Source organism: Sciurus carolinensis, chromosome 2 (assembly GCF_902686445.1).
Source record: "Sciurus carolinensis chromosome 2, mSciCar1.2, whole genome shotgun sequence".
NCBI classification, from domain to species: Eukaryota; Metazoa; Chordata; class Mammalia; order Rodentia; family Sciuridae; genus Sciurus; species Sciurus carolinensis.
In genome coordinates, this window is record NC_062214.1 from 136,560,744 (window position 1) to 136,572,578 (window position 11,835).

Below are 11,835 nucleotides of genomic sequence, written 5' to 3' on the forward strand. Positions count from 1 at the left end.
TTAGTCAAGCTTTAGAAGAACAGTTGGTATTCTTTTTAAACCACTGAAATCTGACTTCTGTCCTTATCCATTATTCTGGAGTAGCTCACACACAGGTATCTAGTAACTTCTTACTGGTCTTCTCTAGTGGATGTATGTTAGTCAACTTCTTGTTGCTGTGACAAATACCTGAGAAAAATAACTTAGAAGAGGAAAGATTTATTTTGGCTCTTGATTTTAGAGATTTTAGTTCATGGTCTGTTGACTCCATAGCTCTTAGGACTATAGCAAGGCAGAAACATGGTGAGAAGGCATAGCCAGGAAAGCTGTTCACTTCATGACAGCCAGTAAGCAGAGAGAGATAGAGGATGAGACCAGGGACAAAATAGAGTCTCCAAGGATATGCCCCAGGACCTACTTCCTCCAGCTATGCTACACATGCATATGGTTTCCACTATCTGCCAGTAGTCCATTCATTGATCAGTGAGTAATCCACCAAGAAGGTCAGAATTCTCATGATTCAATCACTTCCCCAAACCCAAATTTCAAACATTGGTGCATTGGGGACTGTTTTAGTCAGTTGTTTCACTGCTGTGACTAAACGAACTGACTAGCACAATTATAGAGAGGAAAGGTTTTTTGAGGGCTCACGGTTTCAGACATCTTAGTCCATAGAAGGCAGGCTCCATTCCTCAGGGCTCAAGGTGAGACTAAACCTCATGGTGGGAGAGGATGGTGGAGGGAAGCATCTCCAGTCATCAGGAAGCAGAGAGAAAGTCTCCACTCTTCAGATACAAAATATATACACCCCATAGCCATGCCCCAATTCCCACCTTCCTTTAGCCACACCCTATCACTTCAGTTAATCCCACCAGGGATTAATTCACTGGTTGGGTTAAGATTCTTACAACCCAATCCTTTCTTCTCTGAACCTTCCTACATTGTCTTGCATGTGAGCTTTTGGGAGACACCTCACATCCAAACCTAAACAGGGACTAAGCCTGCAATACGTGAGTCTTTGGGAGACACTTCATATCTAAATCATAACAGGATACTTTTTTTTTTTTTGACTTTTACAACACTGGATTGTTAATTATCTTTTTTTCTTGATTTCCTTTATACTGTCTCTTCACTTTTAACCATACCTTTCTTGTTGCCCTAGTCTCTCTCACTGGTCTCTGTCTGAGCCCAGCTTTTTTTTTTTTTTTTTTTTTTTAAGATATATTTTAAACCACATTAAAAAAAAAAAAAAAGAAAGATATATTTAGTTGTAGGTGACACAATACCTTTATTTATTTTTATGTGGTGCTAAGGATTGAACCCAGGGCCGCATGCGTGCTAAGTGAGTGCTCTACCATTGAGCCAGAACCCTTGCCCCTCAGCCCAGCTTTTAAATGAATATATGATACAGGATTCTGTCCTCAACCAGTGTTTTATCATTCTGTTCCTTTTATGCTTTACCTACTACCTGACAATGGTGATGGTAGTGGTGGTGATTTTGTAGTCTGTTTCCTAAGCTCCAGGCTTTCATAGTAACCTCAAATAAGATGGTGTTTTTCTTGTATACATTTTGTATACTGGAAAATTTTTTGCATATAGAATTAGTAATTGTAGCCTTATCTCAAGTATTTACTCTGCCAGGTACTGTTCTGAATGCTTAAGATACATAAACCATTTAATTATCACAACTGCTCTTAAAAGGATAGCCTAGTACTTTTTGCCTTTTTTAGACTAGCAAAGTGAAGTACAGGAAGTTGAGTAATTTACTTAAGGTCACTAAAGAGTGGAGAGACTGGGCTTCAACTTCAACATTCTGACTTGTGAGTCCACATTCTCAATCACTAACTGTAAAACATAGTGGCTCTCAAGTATTTGAAAGTATTTTTTATACTTGGAAAGGAGAAATATACATGAATAAAAGTACCAGGCAAATGTATTTCAATTTAATACATGAAAAGAGTTTCTAGTCTGGGTGTGGTGGTGCATGCCTGTAAGTTGGGAGGCTAAGGCAGTAGGATCAAAGTTCAAGTCAGCCTCTTTAGCTTAGTGAGACCCTGTCTCAAAACATACCACAAAAAGAAAAAAAAAATTATAGATCTAACAAAATGGCATAGACTGCCTTAATTTATATAATGGGTTATCTCTTCTGAGGTTATTAAAACAGTCTAGATGGCAGTTATTGGGGGAAGTTAAAGAGAGAAAGCAAACACAATAGAAATTTTTGACTAAAGACCATCCCATTCCTGAGATGCAACTAAAACCAGAACAACTGCACTTTATATTCTGAGTGATCAAACAAAACAAAACAAAACAACCAAACAACAACAACAACAAAACTGGAGGGAATTAACTCCTACTACTGATGCTACAGAAAGGATTAAAATAGTAATTACTTGATTATAGGATATATACTAATTTTTCTGTTGATTATAAATAGGACCTACCTTCTGCTTATATAGTCTAAATTTATGAGTTAAAAGTTATTAGTTATTTAGGATAGAAACACCTCTGTTCTTTTTTGAAATGTACCATATACATCTGGTGTGTAGAGGGCCTGGAAAGGGAGGGTAGACATAGGAGATACGGAGATAGTGAACATGAAATTTCATAGTTCTCAGAATGTTCTTATTTTACCTAAACTATAGGTAAAGTACATGTGTGCTATATTGTTTTAATAGCTTATGAATACTGTTAAGGATCCTTTTGAATATATTCCCCTGTTTAATTTTAAAAATCAGAAGCAAACATGGCAAATGGTAACATTTGTTAAATCTGCCTGGTGGTTTGATAATTTATTAGACCTATTTTCTGTATAAGATTTTGTAGTATAAAAAGAAGAGAAAAATGAAGTAGTTGTCTCTTTTAAAAAAACATATCTACTAAACTTTGATTTGATGATGAATGATAATTTTGTGTTAAATGAAAGTAATTGATCCTTGCCTACAGAATTGGACAGTACAGATGGTGCCAAGGTTTTTAGTAAGCAACCAGGAAGAATCCAAAGAGTAGCACGGGGATCAGGCGTGTCAACAAGAGATGTTCAGGAGCTTTTGACACAATATACCAAGTTTGCACAGATGGTAAAAAAGATGGGAGGTATCAAAGGACTTTTCAAAGGTAAGAAAAATAGCTCATCATTAATTAACAAAGAAGTTGATAAACTAAATAGTAAAGTTAAGGAGTATGGCGTTATTGATAAATTCATTGTTGAATTTCATGTTAGTTAAGTATAACCAGGATTTATAATGTGATCTATGATTTGTCTGTTTTCAGATTAAAGGTAATAGACATTAATATGAAAAAAAAATGAATGATTTTATTTTCATGAACATATAATATAGATTGTACAAAATTTAGAGAGAATGTAAGCAAGCATAAGAAAGCAACTGAAAACATTACTTTTCAGAGAATCCTACATATCCTATTACAAATAACAGTTGCTGTAACTACTACTTTTTTCCTGATAAATTGTAATATTTTTTATTTATATCTTTATAGTCCTCAAAATATAATATTTAGCCATTGACTAATACTATTCCAATTATGCATGTATCTTTTATTTTTTATTTTTATTTTTGCAGTGCTGGGAATCAAACCTAAGATCTCACACATGCTAGGCAAGCATTCTACCACTGAATGTATATCCCTAGCCTTGTTTTATTTTTTGTTTGACTTTCTATCCCAACTGGAATTTATTGTGCTGTATTATGTAAGGCAAAAAGATGTTTGTTTTTCCAAAGAGTTGATCAACTCTTCTAGTCCCCTTTTAAATTATTTTATATAATGTAAACACCTATTATAATGAATTTTTTTTATTTAAAAAATACTGTTGATTAGGCAAATCCAAAGGTGAATAGCTTCTACAAAGAATGAATATTTACAGGACTGGGGACATAGCTCAGTTGGTAGAGTGCTTGCCTTGTAAGCACAAGGCCCTGGGTTCAAACCCCAGCACCACACAAAAAAAAAAAAAAAAAAAAAAAAAAAAAAAAGAATAATATTTACAGATATATTTAATTGCCTTTGATTTTGGACACTTTCCTTATTTCCCTTGCTGGCTATGTCTTATTTTCTCTTTTGTGACAAGACAGATTTAAAATTGGTTATAATTCCTAACATTCCATGCCATTTTGTATTGTTTTTAGTAAACACATAAGTCGGTTTTAACATCTTTTTCAAGGAACCCTGACTATTCTTGATAGAATTACTGAGGAGCCATCAGTCAAAACTTACCTAAGTGTTGGTTCCTAGATAAAGGCACAACCAAGATGAAGTGGGCAGTGAATGTGCACCCATCCTTGTCACAATAAAATGTTTACTATTTTTTTTTTTAGAAGTTTAAGTTCTGAAAAAGAAATTCTTAGAACAAATCACCAGTAAACATGGAATTAACATCTTCTGCAGATTTATTAACTCTGCTTTTTATCACATAAACATTTTCTCTTTCATTAATAGCATTTTTTTTTCCTTTATGGTATTGGTGATTAAACCCAGGAACTCTACCACTAAGCTACCCCCACTATCCTTTTCATTTTTATTTTGAGACAAGGTCTTGCTAAGTTGCCTAGGCAGGCCTTGAGCTTGTGATTCTCCTGCCTCAGTCTCCTGAATCCCTGGAATTCACAGCATTTCACTATTAGTCTTAATTCACATAATTTATTCAGAATGGTTAACCATGATCAGAGAATCCGGGGCAGCTTTGGTTTTATTAAATGCTCCTGAAAAGTACCACAGTTAATGTTCCTTTTAAATAAATAATTTTGCTGAAGGAATTCTACTCATTCATCATTGTTGCACTGATGATGTCTTTTGCTTCCTGTCTCAATCCCTAGTACCAAACCCAAAAAACTTTTTATACATATATATGTATAAAATATATATTTGTATATTTATATGTATAAAATATATGTATATATGTATAAAATATACATATTCATTCTTTGATACTTTCATATTCTTTTACCAGACATCCATTCTTTCTCAACTAACCCTCTCTATAAACTCAGTTTTTTCCAGCCTTTCCTCATATTCCCATTAAGCAATTGTTATTGTAACTTACAGTTAATAACTACTATGTTCATTTTTGCTATAGTTACTTATGTACAGATATGAATAAAAGTATTAGAAAAAAGTATAGCTTTAAGAAAATCCTTAAAATGTTCTTTTATATAGAATTTCATTTGTTATTCCTCAAAAATATGTAATTAAGATAAATACGGGAGGAGGCAGGGGAAGGAAAGATAATAGAATGAGACAAACATTATTACCCTGTGTACATGAATGAATACGCAAATGGTATGACTCTACTTCATGTACAACCAGAGAAATGATAGTCATACTCCCATTTGTATACAATGAATCAAAATTTAAAAAAAAAATAAACATTAGTTAATGTGTAGTAATAGAAATAATTGTGTCAAGATGATAAGATTATAGGTGAATTTTATCTTTTTTTTCATTTACTCACTTTAAACTTTCTTTGATACCATGGTTATATTACATCCTATACTTATTCAAAATCTTTTTCAGGAGGTGACATGTCTAAGAATGTGAGCCAATCACAGATGGCAAAATTGAATCAACAAATGGCCAAAATGATGGATCCAAGAGTTCTTCATCACATGGGTAAATATGAAGTTGTTGCCAATAGTTAATATACAGTTTAATTGATAAGGATTGTTTTAATGGTAAGCCTTCTCTTGTGATAGTTTGAAAATATTTTCAAAAGATATGTGATTTAAGGGAAATGGTCATCTGCATCCTAAGTTGAATAGTTAATAGCACCAGATAAACTAAAGTTTTATTTATTCCTCTGCTGCCACCTATGTTATTTTTGAACCAGTTAATCACCCTTTGTTTAATACTTTTCCTAGTGATCTTTTGTCCTGTTTGGAACTATCTGTTTTCAGTGATGAGGCTTTTAAATTACATAAGAATTTTGAACACCAATTCCACTTTTACTGTGTAACCTTTGAAAATTCCCTTAAACTTTGAACCTGTTGTTCCCTTATGTGAACAGATAATATCTTATCAGGAGATTGTGACAATTCGGTGAACTAATATATATGGAAGCATTTAATACAGTTCTGGGCATATAGTAGATGTTTAATAAATGGTGAATTCTTTTTTTCCTTAAAGTCCTTTGAAATAATGCTCCCCATTGGCCAATTTTTATTTAACACAGTTGTCTTTATAAGAAGACTCTTGATGTTTTCAGAAAAAAAAAAAATTTTGTTTAGATTTATTGACTGTATGACATATTGAGGTATTTTCATATTTTATCTTATTTCTCACAATAACTTGAGATAGATTATTCATTCTCTGATAGATGAGGATTCTGGTGATAATACCAGTTTATTAGTTGGTGTGTTTTTTAAGGTTAACAGCTTAATTGCAATCAGAATGCAGCGTTTTTTAGAAATTGAAGTACTTGTTAAGCAAAAGATGTTTCAAATTCTTTGATAGATATTTTAAGTTCTACTTAGTAATGATCTGTTTTCTACTTTAGGTGGCATGGCAGGACTTCAGTCAATGATGAGGCAGTTTCAACAGGGTGCTGCTGGCAATATGAAAGGCATGATGGGATTCAATAATATGTAAAGAAGATGCCTTAATATAAACTGACTTGATTGATTACTTTATTTGCTGAGACCTCAGAGTTTTCCCTCCTTTTTGCAAATAGGGAAAAAAAGAGTATTTTTCTTGCCCTCTTTTTCTTTTTCTTTTCCGCCTCTTCTTTTTCCTTTCTTTCTTCTTCTCTCCCTTCTTTTGATATAAGGGAGGAATATATGGTTTTTGTGAAAATCATTATATTTCTGTTTGGAAATTTTTCTTTAGTTTTCATCATTTTAACACCTCTTAAGTTAAACAAATCATGATGTAAAATTTTAGTACTTAAAGGTTTTTAATTGTCTCAAAGGCCAAGCATTACATTTGTAAACAGTCCTGGTCAGTAAAGTTACATGATGTCTCAATAAAAGTGCTGTAAAATAAAATTCAAAATGGTTATAAGTTAAGGGGTTGTTAATTTTCTTTATGGTTTAAAAGGATCAGTATATCAAATGAAAAAATGGACAAACCAATAGATAAATGTCATGTAAAACTATGCCTAGAAATAGACCATTGGTGGGAAATATAATACAATAATTTAACCATGAGTATTAGGATTTTTTTTTTATCATAGAACAACTAAGATTTTTTTTTGCCGTGGAAAATCTTAGCTCTTCCATTTAGATTGAAATTGAGAATTTGGTTATAATTCACAATAAATGATGTTTTATACAACTTGCATTTTTAACCTGTTTTTAAAGCCTTAATGGTAATCTTTGATTTTTAAATCTTTAAATTATTTATTCTTTTTTTTTTTTTTTTTTTGTAATACTTGGAATTGAACCCAGTGGAGCTCTACTACTGAGCTACATCCACAATCCTTTTCCATTTTTATTTTGAGACAGGGTCTCCTCAGTTACCCAGGCTGACCTTGAACTTGAGATCCTTTGGTCTCAGTCTCATGAATTGCTGGGATTACAGGCATGCTCCATCATGCCCAGATTTTTTTTTTTTTTTTTTTTTTTTTTTTTATTTTTAGTTGTAGATGGACACAATACCTAATTTATTTTTATGTGGTGCTGAGGATTGAACCCAGTGGGTCACGTGTGCAAGGCAAGTGCTCTACCACTGAGCTACATAAACCCAGACCATGCCCAGATTTTTAAAAATGTGCACTAAAGCACTACCTTAAAATAATTGTTTTGCTGTAATAGTTAATGTGTAGACTTCCTAATAGGAAAATAATTACAACTATTAGACTGCCGCTATTATCTATTAAAATAATGAGATTGATCTGGTTATTTTGCTTTGGATCACTGCATAGTTCATTGAAAACAATTTTTTTTTTTTTTTTAAGAGAATGGGGGTTTTGCTTAATTACCCAGGTGGCCATGAGCTCCTGGGCTCAAGTGATCCTCCTGCCTCAGCCTCCCAACTATCTGGGACTACAGATGTGCTCATGCCTGTCTAGAACAATAACTTTTAAATAAATTATGGAATTAATTGAAAATACTAGAATAATTACTATGCCTATTTATTACTGACATGAAGATAATAGATGGTTTAACAATGTATTTTGAGTTAGGATAAACTGATTTTTAGCAAAAGATTGATTTGTAGGAAGAAGAGAAAACAAAAAATAGCTAGTTTTTATGGAATTGTTTTTTGTATGAGTCAAGTGTCTTAAAAGATCTTAAACACCAAAGTATCTTTTAAAAGTAATTAAATAAAGAATACAAGTGATTCTCTTGTTTACTTGGGCAAAGATTTTATATCCTAATTTTTTTTTCCCCAGTTAAAGACAAAAATATCCCTACAGAACATTGTATTCATGTAAAAATTATGTGTTTTGGGTTCTGAAGAAATGTCATAGCAAGGTCTAGCTATAGAAGTTTGACAATAGAGAAAATATTGTTTTCCAAATAGTTCCTAATTAAAATGTTGCATACCACTCTTCTAGGCATGCATTTTTTGATTTCTGTTCTCAGGGAATCAATTTCATATTTTGACAAAAAGGAGAAATAAGAGAGCCCTTTAGCTACAATAACCCTTGTAGCTTCAGCATAGGTTTTAATATTTTTGTGTATGTTGTAAACTATTTTTTAGAAGCTAAAATAACAGTGGCAAAGGACAGCTAAAAGTCCAGAATATCTGTGTCAGTTTTCATTTCTTTCCTTTTTCTTTTTTTGTTAATTTGAACAAATTCTCTTTTATTTTTCACTATTTTCAAATTGGTTCCTTAGCTTTTTGATATTTGACATATGCCCTATTTAGGCCACTAACTACATCTAGTATTTATTGTACAACATTGAATTCTTGAATTTTATTATAATCTTAAATACAAACATGAAATTAAGTATAGCGTCCTTATGATTATAGTGCTCATTGTATTCAATAAACCAAAAGAAAAAAGAGAAAGTAAATAGAAACAAACTGTAAAACCGAGAAAGGCAGATTAAGTTTAAATGTGGTAGATGTCAATGTTCTCCTGAAAGTATTTTTGCTGGCATATATAAAATGGTGTTTATATACACGGTGCATTGGAATTAAGTACTTTTCATCATGTCTAACAGTGTTTCATAACTATTATTTTGTTCAAGTGAATACAGAATTATAATGATGTGAGATAAAGTCCTCTAAGTTTTGATATGCAATAATACTGTACTGACTTTGAATAGAAATATAGTATCACATAACTAAAAAGAGATTTCATGTTATCATTGAATACTAATAAACAGGTAGCAGTAAAACCAAAAAAATTAATGAAATTGAAGTCCCATATCATGTATATTAATGTAAAGGTAAAATTTATTTCAATAAAATTTATTTTAATTTATTTCAGTAAATTAAAGGTAAAGTTTTTTTTAATGAATTTAAGACATACAAAAATAAATCACAAAATAAATGAATTCCTTTTGTAATTAACTCTAGTATATATGAACATATAAACAAACATTTGAGTAAAAGATGGAACAAAGCATTTAAAATAAAAATGTGAGCTGGGTGCAGTGGTGCATGCCTGTAATCCAGCAATTCAGGAGGCTTACACAGGAGAATCAAAAGTTTGAGGCCAATCTCAGCAATTTAACAAGACCCAGTTTCAAAAAGAACTGGGGATATAGCTCAGTGATAAGCACCCATGGCTTTAGTCCCCAGTAACAATAAATAAATAATAAAGTGAAGGAATTTCAATTTGATGCTTACATATACAGTAAAGTATTTTACTATTTAAAAACAGAGAGCAGCCAAAGAATTCGAAAGAACTCTTAAGAAAAACTGTCAGTGAAAATCATGGTTAAAGAGCAACGTAATTGTTGACCTTTCTCAAAACCTAGAAATAATCATTAATAAATGATCATATCCAAATCAGAAAGCCATCATCACAACTCAAATGTAAGTGGTTTTCTTTATCACTGGCATTCATCGGATTAGAAACAAAGTCATTGTCTTTAAATTTCTGCTTCAAATTCTAGATAACATTTCTAAATATTAAGTGTTCTACTGCACTTGAACTTAATGTTTTTTGTTTTTGAGATGTGAATTTTAGAAATGAGGAAATTTACATCTCAAATGCTGAGGATTAATTTAAACTTTAGGTCAGTTGTGTAGGCTGTGGCATTTTATTGTGGTAAAGGAGTTAAGTGATGTGAAATTTTGCTGACAGTTTTTCCTCTGCTTTGCTACTAATGTAGGTAATTGTGCTCAATTTTGAGTAGTTACCTAAAATCTTAAGCTCTAACCTCTTTCTGCCCTTTTATCTGTAATATGGGCAGATTGACTACAAGGATTTTTGTGTATGTTGAAGTTTTCAAAATATACTTTGTAAGCTATTAGGGTGCATTTCCTTTTAGTGACATGGTGCTGCTACATAAATTCTTGTGTTTGACATGCATGTACTTTTTGCAGTTCTCATTTTTTTTTCTCTCTTCATTTGAAGAGCATTATTATCTTTTAACTTCACTTGGCTTAAAGGTTCTCTTATTTTCATGCATTTATCAATACTGGTTGGAAAAGTAAAAATAGCCAAAAAGTTACACAGTATTATTTGCTCGTAAGAGGGGTAATTCAGATGAGCTTGACATTAAAATTCCCCTACTTGGGACATAAGACTCCTTTGACACTGCTGTATAAAGACTTCCTACTAAGAAAAGTAGAAATGAGTTAACAGCCTATTTCTTAAGCAAAGTAGACCAAAGTTTTATAAGCCTTGTCCTAGAGAGAGGTCCCATGTCTGCAATCATGTAAAGAGAACGTATGATGACTTCATATTTCCACATTTGAGGAATCATGCTTACTTGCTTTTTGTGTTTTTTATAAATAGAAGGGGAAACCTGCTTGTCAGTGGCTCAAAAGAGGTGGGAATTTTTATTGCGTATGATCATTGGCTGTACTTATCTTGGGAAATCACTTAAGGGATAATAATCTTGATTCTTGCAAAAAGTGATACAAGACATAGCTGCATATTCTTGACACTCCATTTGATAGGAAATAGGAGTGTGAAACACTTCAGTTGATATGTTTCCCTTGATTTTATGCAATTTTCTTATTTTCTTAAAAAAAAAGTGATTTTGCCCTGTGATGAAAGACATTCCAAACTGCAAATTGTGATCTTTAAAGATCAATATTTAAAGGATATATATACTCACATTTATATGTACATATATGTGTGCATATATATGTATATGTCATATGAAAGTCTTATTTGACAAACATTCCTGGTTATCAAATTTTATTCAGCTTTATTTGCTTAGCCTTACACAGAAATGGATAGATCTGAATTTACATTTTTGGCACCATATACAAGATTAAGTGATAAATTTAGACCACAGTTGTGTTTTCAAGTACATTATAACGCTTGAATTTATTTTTTGTCATAGTACTGATCATATTATGAAGTAAAAGAAGGAAAAAAATTGGCATATTGCTTTTGTTGCCTACTTCTGGGGAGACCCACTCCTACACTGGGGATTGAACCCAGGGTTGATTTACCACTAAGCTACACCCCCGGCTCCCTTTTATTTTTTGTTTTGTGACGGGGTCTTGCTGAATTGTGGATGGTGGCCTCAAACTTGTGATCCTTCTGCCTCAGCCTCCCAAGTAGTTGGGATTACAGATGGCACCACTGTGCCTGACTTTTAGTTGAGCTTTTGACAGTTTGGAAATGACAAAAATATAATGCCCAAGATAAAACGACTACAATTTCTATGCTTTTATATTGCTTTGAATTGTTTGTATGTAATAAACTGCTTTTCTATTGCATATGTGTGAAATTACCATTTTTAGGAGTTTTTTTTGTTCATGTTGGAA

At 32.3% G+C, this 11,835-nt stretch overlaps 1 protein-coding gene across 1 annotated transcript in view; it reads left to right on the forward strand.

Moving 5' to 3' along the window:
- Positions 1 to 6,995, forward strand: part of Srp54 (signal recognition particle 54) — a 36,657-nt gene extending 29,662 nt beyond the window's left edge. Inside the window, 3 exon segments of the mRNA XM_047541483.1 lie at positions 2,926 to 3,096; positions 5,509 to 5,604; positions 6,488 to 6,995. Coding sequence (XP_047397439.1) covers positions 2,926 to 3,096; positions 5,509 to 5,604; positions 6,488 to 6,579 — 359 coding nt within the window. The 3' untranslated portion in view covers positions 6,580 to 6,995.
- The last annotated feature ends 4,840 nt before the right edge of the window (positions 6,996 to 11,835 follow it).